We start from the raw sequence: 16379 nt of genomic DNA, 5'->3' as shown, positions 1-16379 counted from the left end.
GGCCTGGCACGGCGGTAGTGGAAGGGCCGTGCAATGGCGGTTGTTGCCATGGCCGGCACGGCGGTCCTGGGCAGGGCCTGGCACGGCGGTAGTGGAAGGGCCGTGCAATGGCGGTTGTTGCCATGGCCGGCACGGCGGTCCTGGGCAGGGCCTGGCACGGCGGTAGTGGAAGGGCCGTGCAATGGCGGTTGTTGCCATGGCCGGCACGGCGGTCCTGGGCAGGGCCTGGCACGGCGGTAGTGGAAGGGCCGTGCAATGGCGGTTGTTGCCATGGCCGGCACGGCGGTCCTGGGCAGGGCCTGGCACGGCGGTTGTTCATGGGCCGGCCGCTCCGGCCGGTGTACGGTGGATGATGCAAGGTGACTGTAAGGGGGGTCATGAACTGGCATGTCCATTGAGTACATCTACAGGGTGTATAGGCCTGCACCTCCCCCGCTGTGTACGTGCACCGCCATGGAGGCGCCAGTGATACAACATTGTTGCAACTGAAGCTTCCTTCCGTGAGGCTTGCACGTGCGGTTGCCGATGTGTGCCCGTGACGGTCCCTGCACATGCAGCCAATGGGAAGAGGGACGCTGGCCGCATACGGCCAATCGCAAGTAGAGGAAGCTGTGCACCGCAACAACAGGGCCAGTCATTGGGCCATTTCACGATCACGCTTCCAGGGCTGACCAATTGCTGGCGACGTATGCCACTGACACGTGCTGAGGGCCCTATATATGTGTGTTGGCCAAAATGAAACTTTCTACCCTGGGGACCATTGCTGCCTGTGACCATCACCTCGACCTGCTGCTGCTGCTGAGCTGACCACCGACTGCTGCCTGTGACCATCACCTCGACCTGCTGCTGCTGCTGAGCTGACCACCGACTGCTGCTCTAGTGCCATACTCCGTGATCTTGCCATGTCGTCAGGCAAAGAGATCCGGTCTCGACCCTTCACCGCCGCGGAGCTTGATGTCCTCGTGGACGGTGTACTCCGCAACTATGGACGCCTCTACGGCGCACCGGGACGGGTGGTAAGTGCAGTGTGGGACATGTTGGTGTGCATGAGGGGGCCGAATGATCAGGCCTATTTCTATCTTAGCTGTGTAGTGTGGGCTAGACATATGTTCCTGATTGTGCATGGCTGCTGACAGTAACGTCTTGCCCCTATGTGTGTGACAGGCCACCTGTCCACTGACTTACACCCTTTTGTCTCCCATCATGGTAGGTCAAGCTGCACCTTCGCAAGGACCTGTGGAGGAGCATAGCAAGGGAAGTACGGGCATTGGGGGTGTGCAACAGACGACATACACACTGCCACAAACGCTGGGACGACATTTCCAGGCTGAGCAAGAATGTAGCGGAAGTAACACTGGGCCTGATTCCAAGGACGCCCCGTCTGGCCCGACGCTCCATGACCCCTCTCATGCAACGTATCATTGCAGTGACGCATCCTGAACTGGCCGAACGTCTGAGTGCCGATCGACAGCAAACTAGCGGTGAGCATACTGTCTGTGTAGGAAACCTGTGAGTGCTATGCATGTATTGGTGCACAGACACACTATTGAGTTCCGTGTTGCGTATGTATGCCTGTGATGCCTTTTTGGTCCCATTGGGCGGTACTCATTTGACATCCAGGTCCGCCATGTTGACACGCCACTTGCTTAGTAGTTGAGTGTAAAAGCACATCCCCTAGTGGTCCATGGCCCCATGGCAGAAAATGTGAGGATGACTGGTAGGGGTGGGCCATGTGCAGGATGAGGGCTCCTAAACCTTTGTCTGCTATGTGATTTGGCTATCCTGTTCCTTCTGTACGTGAGTGTGCCCATGACTCACACATCTTTTCTGTGCATTTCAGCTTTGACAGAGGACACTCAGCCACAGACGGTGGAGAGTAGCCGAGGAAATGAGTCCGGCTCAGACTTCGCACACACGCAGACTGACACGGAGGAGGCCAGCGCCGGAGAGGGGGACAGGACCGTCCCTGAGGACTCGCATGTGGAGACGCCATCGTCCTCCTCGTCGGACACTCTGGGTGAGCCTGCACTGTTGTCACAGACTGGGAGTGGGCACTCACCACCTTCTGTCGTAAGACAGCACACAGGGCCCACACTTCCGCCAACTGCACCATGTACTGTTCGTGGCCGGAGGAGTAGGGGGAGCAGAGTGGCGTTCGGTGCAGGCACCGCTGCCCCTGCCACGGTGAGCCAAAATGCACTGTGTGCTGAGGCCGTTGATCTGCTCAGACAGCTGTGTGTGGGGCAGACCAATATGACAAATGCTTTCCAGGACCATGATAGGAAGTTGGGGCAGGTGGTGGCATTCATGGAAGGGATGCATGGCGATCTTGCAGGTCTACACAGGACAGTGCAGTCATTGGCAAGCAGTGTGTCGTCTGCAATAGTACAGTCGAACGAACAGGGTGCTACTTGTGTTTCACCATCTACACCGCTGGATGTCTCAGGGGGTAGTGATTATTCTGAGCAGGACTCAAATACAGCTTATTGCACTAGAAGCAGCGTCAGACAGCACGTCAGGGCACGCAGGGCACAGACCCCATCCCCTAGATCAGCTAAATCTGTTCACGTAGACGACGTCAGATGCACTGGAGTACACACACAGGATCCACAAGTGTTGTTGGGGGACATGCCTTCCGGAGCTACACAGCCATTCAACACGAAAGGTACTCCCAAGGCAAGGGATAGTCACATGTCCATGGACTGTTCCTTGGACAAGGCCAGTCAGAAGACAAAGGCACCTACTAAGAGCAGGGAGACTCCCAAGAGCAGGCCCACAGCAGAGGTAAGGGACTCTCCCAAGGACAGTGAGAAGACTAAGGCACCTACTAAGAGCAGGGAGACTCCCAAGAGCAGGCCCACAGCAGAGGTAAGGGACACTCCCAAGGACAGTGAGAAGACTAAGGCACCTACTAAGAGCAGGGAGACTCCCAAGAGCAGGCCCACAGCAGAGGTAAGGGACTCTCCCAAGGACAGTGAGAAGACTAAGGCACCTACTAAGAGCAGGGAGACTCCCAAGAGCAGGCCCACAGCAGAGGTAAGGGACTCTCCCAAGGACAGTGAGAAGACTAAGGCACCTACTAAGAGCAGGGAGACTCCCAAGAGCAGGCCCACAGCAGAGGTAAGGGACTCTCCCAAGGACAGTGAGAAGACTAAGGCACCTACTAAGAGCAGGGAGACTCCCAAGAGCAGGCCCACAGCAGAGGTAAGGGACTCTCCCAAGGACAGTGAGAAGACTAAGGCACCTACTAAGAGCAGGGAGACTCCCAAGAGCAGGCCCACAGCAGAGGTAAGGGACTCTCCCAAGGACAGTGAGAAGACTAAGGCACCTACTAAGAGCAGGGAGACTCCCAAGAGCAGGCCCACAGCAGAGGTAAGGGACTCTCCCAAGGACAGTGAGAAGACTAAGGCACCTACTAAGAGCAGGGAGACTCCCAAGAGCAGGCCCACAGCAGAGGTAAGGGACTCTCCCAAGGACAGGGACACACACAGACAGCAGGTGTCTGCTGGAGACAGGTGCACCACAGACGACAAGTCTGCTGGCAGGAACAGGGCGGCGAGCAGGGCACAGGCTACATCCAGAGACAACACTCCACCTAAGGATAAGGCACATCCTACGGACAAGGCATCTGGCATGGACAATGGCGCTATCAAGGACAGGCATACTTCACCCCTGGCTGCACTGAGGCTGATGTTTTCTACTAAACGTAACACTGATGTCTCCGCGGCGGAGTCCCCCCATACCTCCACTCCCATCCAGGCCAGTCAGAAGCAGAGGAGGGTGTCCCCTGTTGTTGCATCCCCCATTACACATCATTCTGAGTCCAGGCGGCAGGCACAGAGCAAACGACAAGCAGGCTCCAGCACGTCCCCCGAAACCAGATCCCCCGCAGCAGTTGCGCCACCTATGCTGGGTGGTGATTCTTTGGAGTCCCCACCACTTGGCAGTCCTGTCCTGTCCAGGGTGCACTCACACCACCCTAAGAAACGCAGACACACACCATTGACACCTGCCAACCCCGATTTGGCTCTAGGTGAGCTATCCCCAGCTCCCAGGCCCACCCTGCCTCCTGGCCCATACAGCCCTGTGGCTCATCATTTCAGTTGTCCCAGTGGCGCTGGTGCAGTTGACTCTCGTGTATCAGATGGTGGCACAGTGTCAGTTGTGCCCTCTCCTGTTGCAGATCCTGGCAGGGTATGTGGGTCTATGGCTCACGTGTCAGTTAGGAGATCTGTGGCTGTGTTGCACACTCCTGTTTCTGGTGCTGGCAGTCTGTCTGGGTCAGTGGCTCACGTGTCAGTGACTACATCTGTGGCTGTGTCTCACACTCCTGTTGCTGGTGCTGCCAGTGTGTCTGGGTCCGTGGCCCATGTGTGTGTCACTCGGGCTGTGGCTGTGTCTCACACTCCTGTTGCTGGTGCTGCCAGTGTGTCTGGGTCCGTGGCCCATGTGTGTGTCACTCGGGCTGTGGCTGTGTCTCACACTCCTGTTGCTGGTGCTGCCAGTGTGTCTGGGTCCGTGGCCCATGTGTGTGTCACTCGGGCTGTGGCTGTATCTCACACTCCTGTTGCTGGTGCTGCCAGTGTGTCTGGGTCCGTGGCCCATGTGTGTGTCACTCGGGCTGTGTCTGTGTCTCACACTCCTGTTGCTGGTGCTGCCAGTGTGTCCGAGGCAGGTAGTTCACGCAGTCCCCCTGATTCTGTGATGTGAGGTGCTGTACACTTCACTCAAATGTTAGTTCACATGGTGTGTCCATTGAGAACTGCGTGGCACTCTTGTGGTCCCTGTGACGGTTTGGTAGGGACACGTAGTTGTGCTGCCTCTGATGTACCTGTTCTGTACTGCACATTGCCCTGTTGATGCTCTGATACTGCATTCTGCCCTCTCGTTTACTGCCTCTGATGTACCTGTTCTGTACTGCACATTGCCCTGTTGATGCTCTGATACTGCATTCTGCCCTCTCGTTTACTGCCTCTGATGTACCTGTTCTGTACTGCACATTGCCCTGTTGATGCTCTGATACTGCATTCTGCCCTCTCGTTTACTGCCTCTGATGTACCTGTTCTGTACTGCACATTGCCCTGTTGATGCTCTGATACTGCATTCTGCCCCTCTCATGTGCTGCCAATGATGGACCTGTTCTGTGCAATGGACTGTTGATGCACTTAGCCCCTCTCATGTGCTGCCTCTGATGGACCTGTTCAGTGCAATGGACTGTTGATGCACTTAGCCCCTCTCATGTGTGCCTCTGATGGACCTGTTCTGTGCAATGGACTGTTGATGCACTTAGCCCCTCTCATGTGCTGCCTGTGATGGACCTGTTCTGTGCAATGGACTGTTGATGCACTTAGCCCCTCTCATGTGCTGCCTGTGATGGACCTGTTCTGTGCAATGGACTGTTGATGCACTTAGCCCCTCTCATGTGCTGCCTGTGATGGACCTGTTCTGTGCAATGGACTGTTGATGCACTTAGCCCCTCTCATGTGCTGCCTGTGATGGACCTGTTCTGTGCAATGGACTGTTGATGCACTTAGCCCCTCTCATGTGCTGCCTGTGATGGACCTGTTCTGTGCAATGGACTGTTGATGCACTTAGCCCCTCTCATGTGCTGCCTCTGGACCTGTTCTGTGCAATGGACTGTTGATGCACTTAGCCCCTCTCATGTGCTGCCTGTGATGGACCTGTTCTGTGCAATGGACTGTTGATGCACTTAGCCCCTCTCATGTGCTGCCAATGATGTACCTGCTCTGTACAGCACAATGCCCTGTTGATGCTCTGATACTGCATTCTGCCCTCTCATGTGCTGCCAATGATGTACCTGCTCTGTACAGCACAATGCCCTGTTGATGCTCTGATACTGCATTCTGCCCTCTCGTTGACTGCCAATGATGTACCTGCTCTGTACTGCACAATGCCCTGTTGATGCTCTGATACTGTATTCTGCCCTCTCGTTGACTGCCTCTGATGTAGCTGCTCTGTACTGCACAATGCCCTGTTGATGCTCTGATACTGCATTCTGCCCTCTCGTTGACTGCCTCTGATGTAGCTGCTCTGTACTGCACAATGCCCTGTTGATGCTCTGATACTGCATTCTGCCCTCTCGTTTACTGCCTCTGATGTACCTGTTCTGTACTGCACAATGCCCTGTTGATGCTCTGATACTGCATTCTGCCCTCTCGTTGACTGCCAATGATGTACCTGCTCTGTACTGCACAATGCCCTGTTGATGCTCTGATACTGTATTCTGCCCTCTCGTTGACTGCCTCTGATGTAGCTGCTCTGTACTGCACAATGCCCTGTTGATGCTCTGATACTGCATTCTGCCCTCTCGTTGACTGCCAATGATGTAGCTGCTGTGGTGCCCACTTTGCCCATGCTCACGCATACACTGTGATTTTACCCCTATTTTGTACAATAAAGGTTGTCTATCAGGTCTCGTGGTCTGTCGTTGTCATTCCTGCTTGCGTACTACAAATGTGTATTTGTATATGCTTCTCATCAGTGGTTTCGGTAACATGACACTCCCCCTCCCTACGTCACGTCCCTTACTGGTATTCCCCTGCAGACAGCCAATGGTTTGTGCCTTACCTGCGTCGTCGTCCGTGGTGGGCCATGACTAGGACGTGGTGGATCGCGAAGAGCATCGGGAAAGCGTGTAGCGCTGGGTCCATGGTGTTGGTCAGCTTGCGGTGGGTATCTCTGCTATGTCACCTGTCTTCGCAGTGGGGATTCCGCCGTGTTCAGACAGGTTGTTTTTCCGCTGCGGTTTTATGTGTATTTTCCGCCATCTTGATTTGGAGGACGGTCTTCGACGTCAGTCCGTACGGCGTGGCCTCCGGATGTGTTCCGTCCGCCACGCTCTCGTGTGTAGTTCGGCGGCGGAGCGTGCTTTCCCGTCGCGGACGGGAATTTGACACGTTTTCCTATCCTGATATGGCGGACGGAGTATCCGCGGCAGGCGGACACGGAAAAGGCTTTTTCCGCCTACTACAGGGCCGCGGTGGCTCTTCCGTCCGCCATCCTAATGAGCCCCATATTACCCAGTTCCACATATGACTTACTCTGGCCATGTTTTTACCCATCAAGATAGCAATGTAAGGGCAGGCTTCTGGGGGTTCTTGATTACCGGAAGGTTCATCGATCCTTGGGAAAAATAAAACACTCCCTCCTTTCTCACAGAGAGACCCTAGAATTAATGATATCCTGGATGCCCTTAACGCCGGCAATCTGTTTCATTGTCCTTCTCCATCCCGGTTAGTCTTTCCGGGTCACTGTTGATGGACCCAAGATTTGAGGATTTAAGTATTTCTGTGCTTTTGGGAGGCTCTGAGAGGGCTGGCTTAGCACTTAAACACGGTCGCTCAAGGGGAAGCTCAGCTTTCTGGAGATGGCCCACCTGGTGTCTACCTCGGATAGGCTCTCCAGAATTGGAGTAAGTTCCGACAGCAATATTCTTTGAAGGTGGTTTATCAAAATTCCCATAAAACTGTCCAACCAACTGGGTTTGAGTGTCTTAAGTTTTTGCACTGGGTTAATAGGGTTAGATTTAGTTTTAAAGCCTTTTAGGGAAGACTGGGGCATTTTTGGGCTGCCGTGGAAATTAGTCTTATTTTTGGCAGACTTCGGTTCTTTTTTCCCTTCTAGTTTTGATTCCCCTGGATTGTCCTCTTGCAAAGGAATGGCTGTAACTATAGCCTCTAACAGAACATCTTGGAAGTTATGAACAGCACCAGGCTGTCCTTCTGAAGAAACTTTGGCAGTGCCTGTGGCAACCGTAAGGGGAGAGGGTGCAACGACTTCAGAAAAGTCACCTCTGCCACCAAAAGAAATTATTCATTCAGCCAACTCAATCTCGGTGGCTATTACAGCAATATGCCTTCACAGCATTTTATCAATAGTAGTAACTTTAGCTGGGGGCAGGGTAAATAAGGTCCCACGGTGCACTTGTGTTTCCCCATTCTGTGGTTCCAGCAGTTCTTTGGCCAAACAAGAGTTAATTACAGGTCAAGATTGGTACTCACCCCGCGGTAAAAAAGAGTGACCCAGGAGAGGAAAGCCAAAGAGGGTTGCCCAGCCCAGCCTCCTCCAGGCGACGAAAGTTATAAATGCGCTGTTCTATTTTTTCAGCACCTCCAATGTCTGATGACACCAAAACACAGAGGCAGACTGGGGTTTGGGACTTCACCCCACTCCTCCACTTCCTAGGCTTGCACAACCCTTCTCAGACGCCCCCGCTCATGGTGCTCACTGCCAGCACTGTCCCACTCCGTGGGAGGGGGGAATTCCCATGGTTCCTGCCGACTTTCACTACTCTACAACTCCTTGGTTCTCTAGGCTGTGGCCCCAGAGTTCACAGCCACGGTCCCACACCAGCCAGTACACAGCAATCACAGAGGCCCCAGCAGAGCACAGGCCCACCCAATTACATGATTTGCTGCAGCAAAGCAGTGGTCTCCAACTCCAATATTTCTAGGTGCTGGGAATGACGCGGTCCAATTCCTGGGAGTGCTTTCTAGAAATACCCTAACGGCAATAGTGTCAGACCTGAACCCATCATATGATCGCTGCCATTGTGTACCACCGGCAGCACTCTAAAATTGCTAATTACAAAATCTCCAGGACGATCCTTTTGCCCCCTCCCTATTCACCCCACCCTTTGAGGAAATAGAATGTTTTTTGCCATTGAGCTCAGAAAGGTCCTGGTCTTTCCCAGCCAATTTAGACACTTATTACCCAGTTCCACATATGACTTACTCTGGTCATGTTTTCACCCATGGTTTCCCATCAAAACAGCCATGTAAGGGTAGGCGTCTGGGGTGAATTGATTACCGGAAGGTTCATCGATCTTTGGGAAAAATACAACACTTCCTCCTTTCTCACAGGGAGACCCTAAAATTAATGATATCCTGGCTGCCCTTAACGCCGCCAATCTGTTTCATTGTACTTCTCTATCCCAGTTAATCTTTCCGGGTCACTGTTGATGGACCCAAGATTTGAGGATTTAAGCATGCCTGTGCTTTTGGGAGGTTCTCAGGGGGCTGGCTTAGCACTTAAAAACGGTCGCTCAAGGGGAAGCCCAGTTTTTTGGCCAAACAAGAGTTAATTACAGGTCAAGATTGGTACTCACCCCCGGTAAAAAAGAGTGAACCAGGAGAGGAAAGCCAAACAGGGTTCCCCAGCCTCCTCCAGGCGATGAAAGTTATAAATGCGCTGTTCTATTTTTTCAGCACCTCCAATGTCTCAAGGACCGAGCAGAGCACAGGCCCACCCAATTACATGATTTTACATGATTTTCTACAGCAAGGCGGTGTTCTCCAGCTCCAGTCAAGTGCCCAGGAAAAGCCCTCCAGGGTCAACAAAGACCTGCACGTGCCCCAATGCGCTGGCTCTGCAGGGATGGCACAGGTCATTTCCTCCACGTCACCCCCAGAACCGCAAGAGCAGTCAGGCAAACAAGCCAATCATCCTCTGTCAGGGCATCCCCCAATTACAGGCAGTTCATGCAGGGACAAATGCAAACACTCTGGTCCTTTCATGACTCCCTTTCCCTTTCCAACTCCAGTTCGAGGAGGCTGGGCAGGTCCAACACAAGCAGCCCAAGGGCCAGGGAAGAGGCTCTTGGGCCCAGATCCACTGTGCAAGGGAAGGCTAAGAGGGATGCACCACCACCAGGGCCACGGTCAACTCCTGGTCACAGAATCCACCCTGCAGTTGTGGCCCCCTCCAGAGCACAGCAATATTATTTAAATGACTGATCTAGTGTCGCAATGTTGCTTTATCTGTTTTTATTACTAGTAATCCCCACTGTTCCATGATTCCTCATATGCAAATGCTAGTACTTAACTTATATTTTATTGTTGTTTTATTTGTTTTGTGCTATTTTATTTGTCAATTATTGTTGCAGATAATTCTGTTGTTTGCAAAGGAAGAGGATGTGTGGTGACTGGAATGCATTCATTACATAGAACATCAATAGGTCAACATAGAACCTAGGTGTGATTGAGGAAGAGTATTCAAAGCCTTGGGGCCTGGTCAATTTAATTCACATTCTCATTCCACTCAAGTGGATCACTCCTTGCTCACCTGGTTCCATGCACCATGCTGTCAGAAGGCAAACCCAAATTGCAACTGCCTCTAACTGTCCATTAGTTCATTCAGCATTCTAGGAGACTGCTGTACTTACTTCCAAAGTTGCCCAGTGATGGAAACTTTTGGGATGGCACCGCCACCTTCCTCACCCCCAACCTGTAACTTCCTGATGTCTCCCCAATGAAATTTTCAGTGGCCACAGCGTGATCTTGCTCAAGGAGGCAGTTGGTTAAATTTTCTGTGCAAGGAAGAGTTGTCTTTTTGTGGTTCTGATAGTTGATTTGTAGGCTTTGTTATAGATTTCGTTTTTATCCCTTGCTTTTCTCCATTTGCATTGTTGAATGTTGAATTGTGTTTTTATTTTCCTAATCTCGTCATTAAGTCATACTGTACTTTTCTTGGGCTTTATCTCTGGTAGTGGTCTGCAGTATCTGGTGGACCAGTGCATTGGAGATCAAGTTGGTATGTCCTTAGGTCAAATACTAATTTGGGTACCTCTTTGAGGTGGTACTTAAGTGTTGGAAGGTCCTACTTTGCCATTTCTGTACGTAGATTTGTTGTTTATGGTATTTGCAGTCTTGGAGGTGTTGTTAGAGATTGGTATGTCAATCATTGAAATAGTGAGGTAGTGGCCACTCCAGATGACTGGGGAGATGCGAATCACCAAGGTATGTTCTGGAAGTAGGATGAGTATGTCATTTAATGTGTGACTTAACTTGGGAATGTGGACCAATATGACTTATTTCAGGTGGAAGGTTTCAAGGTTTGATGGTAGTGTTTGTTAAATCCTTCTTGTCAAAAAAGGTGTTGAGATGTTCTAGGATGTATAGTTTGGGTGATTTAGTAGTGTCTTGGTCACAGTGTTTATTAAGGTTTCCTTGAACTTTGCAATGCTGGTAGGTGGGGGAGATCAAGAGAAAGGATGGAGTGAGTGATTTTACCACCAAAGATTGACAGTTCCTCATGGTGCAATCTTCAATATGAAATATTAGTAAGTATTTATTTTAGGTAACTCCTCTGCTACCTCCAATCTTTCATTTTTGTGGATGATGCTGTATTCCGATGGCATGACTTCATGGCAGACATACACAGTATTTTCACTAAGCTATGTTTCTGTGATGAAAGTGTGGTCCTGTGCTGATTCTGATAGGAGATCAAATATGTTATGACGTTTTAGTTCATGGGTCTTTTGTTGAAGAGCAGGTTATTTGGCTTCTCTGTCTTTCTCCTCCTGTTGCACTAATGCATCAATGATGTAGCACCTGGTGTAGAAGGAGGAGAGTTGTTTTATCCCAAGCTAAGATTGGAGAGTGGGTGTGTTAGTTAAAGAACCCTTGTTTTTGGGGTGGTATGCTTCTTTAGGCTCTTTGTGAGAAGTGGTTGTGATACATGTTCTAGGTTACTTAGTGTGTTGAATGGGTTGGGAGGTGTGAACTGGGAAGGTACATTCAGGGAACCTAGTAAGTATGTGCGTGTGCAGTTCCCTAATTCGAAGCTGGAAACGCATCAACCAATTTTCTTCCAAACAAGTGTGGTTACACATTTATGTTCTGGTTTCTGCCTATACAAAATTAGTAAAATTGAGTAGATCTGCCCTGTGCAGAAACATGGTGTTTGAAAACATTCACACTGTTTGTTGATTTAATATCGACTCTTTGTAAATCACTGTCTATCTTATGAACGTTGAGTTGCTTTAAGTTATTTGTTTTATGTTGTCCTAGTCTTTGTCTGAATGTCGTCAAAGAAATTTGTCATGTAAATGTATTGTTAATAGGTCTGTTCAATCATTTTTTGATTGTGATGTTTAATTGATGTTTTTACATGTGTCTTTGAAAGTGAGATTCATATTTAAATGAGAAAATAAATGTGTTTGTTCTTATGCAAATAAAATAAAAGTATTTTGGATAAGAATCTACTTGGGTGGCATTGATTCAAGTCTGCGCACCCGTGGGCGTTTGTTGTTAAAAAGAACAATCAGTATTAGCAATTTCGTCGTTGACTGTTTAGATTGGCTCAGCCTTACTGATTAGAACCTAATACTTCTTTGTTATATATCGAACTCTCTTTGGCATGCCTCACTCCAGTCAAACGTTACCCCTTTCCTGAGGAGATTACGAATCTGTTAGGTTCGTCTGGCAAAGTTCTGAACAAACTTGCTGTAATATTTAATCATACCTATGAAAGATTTGATCTCCTCTTTGCTTCTAGGAGCAGTTAGGTTAAGGATGGTGTTTTGCTTCTGTCTTGGGAAGTATCCCATCCTCATCACCAGTGTGACATTAAGGCACGTTTCACGAAGGAATGTGAAATCACAGGTAAGCACATGCAGTTCTGAGAAGATCTTTATTATGTTACACTGCAAAGGACCCCAGCTACAGCCCACACCGCTGTTGCCTGCCGTCTCCGTACAGGGAGCTCGACATCGAACCTTCAGTGCTGCACCATTCCACAGGATCTCGCAATGGGCAAGAACATTCTGACCTAGAGGGAAGGGGTGTAGCCAAAGGGCAGCGATCCCCCTAAACAGAAGATACCACGAGTATCACCTATGGTAGGAGTCTTGTACCATAGTGTACACTAGATCTTCTAAGAAACTGCAGTCACCAAGAGGCTTTTGTATTATTTCTAAGGATGTTGTAGCTTGGTACAACTCAGCTTTTAAATATGTGTGAGTGTCAAATGCAAGATCCAAAGTAACGAATATCAAGAATGTTACTTCTGATGCTGTTCATAACAAATGTGATAGAACTGACATGGGCAACATTGCATCTAACAAAATGTGATTCCTTCCATTACATAGTCATGTTTAATAAGAGATATAGCTGTGTGCTACTGCTTGATTTGTAAGTCATTTTCTTATTGCTTGATGTGTGCTTGTGGTTGAAGGGGATGGGCATCAAAACATATTTTTCATCATCAGAATTTAACTAAGCTTGTGAGAAATGTTAATTACACTGATGAAATTCTTGTAATTCCCAAATTTCGCATTGTTTGAAAAATTCAGAAATCATTTGAAATTTAATTTTATGCAATTTCATAAAGGAGACAAATTTTTGCAGAAAAAATCTCACTAGGGCATTTTATGCTGTAACCCATCTCCTGCCGGTGTCTTGTGAAAGTTATGTGTGCTCTTGTGTGAAAAAAAGTAATGAAAGATAGAGGCAAACCACAGTTTTAATTAAAAGACTAATGTGCTATTTTTTGGGAAATATGCAAAATTTCACATGACAAATTATACAGTTTTGCCCACCATTACCTTCGGACCATAACAAAACAGAAAGACAGAAAAGTGAGAAGAATGGAAAAGAGAATGATATGAAAACTGTAGGAGTGAAGGAAATTTTTTAGGATTCCTGGGACAGTCAGGGGTTACTGGTCTCAGTTTGAGTGAATCATAACTAATTACCACTGGTGTCTCTGCGGCTGCCCATGGACCCTGCAGGGGGCCACATCAGAGGGTGGCCCCCCTTAGTTCCATTTGGGCACTTCCCCATGCCCAAACTCTACTGCGGGACTCCAGGAGGAGTCCCCTTACAGGGTGCACCAGACACGTCATGTCCGGCGCGCTGGGGGATGGGGAGGGTATTTAGGCCTCCCCCCTCCATTTTAGATCCTCTTGGCAGCATAGACACTCAGGGGCTGATTAAGGTTGTGAAGTACGTTATTTACCTCATCTGGGCAACAAAGTAAAATACTCTATTTCCCTGACCAGGAACAGTACTCCAGATTTAGAGATGTCTGGTATCTCTTACCTTTGCCCAAACTCCAGTCACAGCGGCTCTGGTGAAAGCATTGAAAGTGTGCTGTTGGCTCTGTCAACTTGATGGTGCTGGATGACACACTTTCAATACCCTTTTTATATTAGAAAGCAAAATGCCAAAGCAGAGTTTTCTTTTTGAAAATAAAAACAAGCAACGTCCCACCTCTCCACAGGAGTTTTTCCCTTGACATGGGGGGATCCTTAAAATGTGTTTACTTCCACTTACCACCACATTTGGATGGACGTATTTAAAAGTTAAAAATGGCCATTTGTCTGCCCAATGAATCTAAGTAGGGCGTGCAGACACATAGCCAAACGTCCAACAGCCCTCGCTCTATCTGGCCGTCAGAGGCATCTTACAGCAGCAGAGACAGAGTAGGCTCCATCTCTGACATACTTAAGGTCCAACCAACTCTAAGGGTGCTACAGTTTGGAAGAGAGGGTCCTCTGTTGTAAACGTATCTAGGACCCTATTTAAATATTCCCGATTTATGCCCTTATGTGGTTATAACAAAACATATCCTTATAAAGGCATAAGAATCATATCCATATTTAGTCATAGCCAATGCAGTCCAAATACAGCAAGGCTACTCCCATAGACTCCTAGAAAGCACAACGCGTTCTTAAACAAACCAAGCCTCCAGCAGCCCGGGAATTCCCCCTGCTTCTGTATTGATTTGTTCTAGAACTCCTGGAGTCCTGAAAGAACTGCGAGGTCTTAGTGACATCTTATGTCCAACCTTACGTCAAACTCGGCACCTTCCAGGTATAAATATACCAACAACTGCCCTAGCAAACACACGGTGGTTTGGAGCAGATCAGCTATCTACTTGCCCGATGCCCTGCTGTGGCAAGTGTCGAAGGAAGCCGACCCTCCCATTGACGCACTGAGAGAGACGCTGTGTTTTCTCCTGCTGAGAAATCCAGCTCCAGTGTTTCCAGTCACCCTTGCGGGTTGCTGGGAGATCGAGTCCTGAGAAAGAGATACAAGACCTCCTTCATTCTATAACCAAGGTACGGAGCTGATTAGACCCTTAGAGGATTCTTGATTCAGATTCTTGGCAAAAACTATCTTAACTTAAACTGCAGCTCACATACTCCATCCCACGTACTAGGCTTAGGTTAGGTACACTGGGGTAGGCATATCTTAGAAGCACCAGTTGAGTACGTTTAGACATGGTTTTATCTATGTATATATTTTATCTATTTTAGATACCGTATTGCTTAGAAACCATACCATGCTTTTACGGTATTATTTTATAGCTATACTATTAGCCAACATAAAAGGAGAAGCAGCATCTGTGGCGATCCGCCAAAAACTGAAAGAAACAGATATAGCAGAACAACCTTTTGAACTTGCCAGAATAATTGAAAAATCCTATGAAGAATTAGGTAGAGATAGTTTGGGTGGGAAACCACTAAAACCACAACTAACTGAAAATCCTGAAAAGAGCTTTATTAAAAATAATCTCATTACTCCAAAAAAGAAGTGGGAGGGTAATAAACAAACTACTCCCAGAGAAAAACAGTTCTAGTCCAGAGGAAGGTCTCCCCAAAGGAGAAATAGATCTCCAGAACGGGGGGGAGGGGGCAGGTCTCCACAACGTGAGTCCTCTGAACAAAGATACAACCTTAGAAATAGGGATAATTTAAGAAATCCTGACAGATATCAAGATGTTGATACACGTCCCTCTCGATCTTTTCAGACTTCCTCACAGAAATCAGAAAGAAGAGGACGGTCAGAACACAAAGAAGAGCGTGTCAAGTCCAAAGACAAGGAACCTGCTTATCAAAGTAAAAAATTACAATTTCCCAAAAAGAAGGTAGCCAGTATTAAAATAAAACATGCCGAGGATTCTGAGGACACAACTCAAGAACGGAGAATGGGCCCAGACAATGCTAGACAGCGCAGCAGAACTGACCATAGCTCGCAAGATCCTGATGAATCTTCTGGAGACATTGGACACAAATAAATACATTCAGGTGGAAACTGCAGACACCAGAGTTAGTGTGCCCCATAAATTATATTAAATAACATTACGTATAGAGGGGGAAAAACTAGGAAAATAAAAGGTCTCTTTGGGAAGAACCTATCTAAAGGCTATGATATCCTGCTAGCAGAGAAAGACTGGCCACCAGAGTTTGTCAGGGAGTTCCCACATGGCAAAGAAATGATTATGCCTGCCTTCTCAAATCATATTCCAATTCATAAAAAAATACACATATGCTAGAAAATGGGCAGTGGCCCAAGCCCCTGCATTATATAAAAATCAAGTAGGATGGGGTGAGGATTCTGCTCACCATAAAATTCAGTTAAAAAATCAACCTACTGCACAGAGGCAGTATCCTGTTAAGCAAGAAGCTAAAAAACAAGTCAGGGAGATCTTAGATCAACTTGAATATCAGGGGGTGATTGAAACATGCACCTCACAAATGAACAATCCTTTGTTTCCTGTCTCCAAGCCAGACGATTCATATCGTCTAGTTTTGGACTTCAGGCACCTAAACTCCTGCTGCAAAACATTTGCAG

At 48.5% G+C, this 16379-nt stretch overlaps 1 protein-coding gene across 1 annotated transcript in view; it reads left to right on the top strand.

Annotated features, from left to right (window-relative positions):
- The first annotated feature begins 1075 nt into the window (after window positions 1-1075).
- LOC144798014 (uncharacterized) overlaps window positions 1076-16379 on the top strand; it is a 61714-nt gene continuing 46410 nt past the window's right edge. The window contains exons 1-2 of the mRNA XM_078668802.1: window positions 1076-1481; window positions 1841-2784. Coding sequence (XP_078524928.1) covers window positions 1397-1481; window positions 1841-2784 — 1029 coding nt within the window. The 5' untranslated portion in view covers window positions 1076-1396. The remainder of the gene's footprint in view (window positions 1482-1840; window positions 2785-16379) is intronic.

Source organism: Lissotriton helveticus, chromosome 12, assembly GCF_964261635.1.
Source record: "Lissotriton helveticus chromosome 12, aLisHel1.1, whole genome shotgun sequence".
Classification (NCBI taxonomy): Eukaryota; Metazoa; Chordata; class Amphibia; order Caudata; family Salamandridae; genus Lissotriton; species Lissotriton helveticus.
This window is presented reverse-complemented; position numbering and strand designations above follow the sequence as displayed.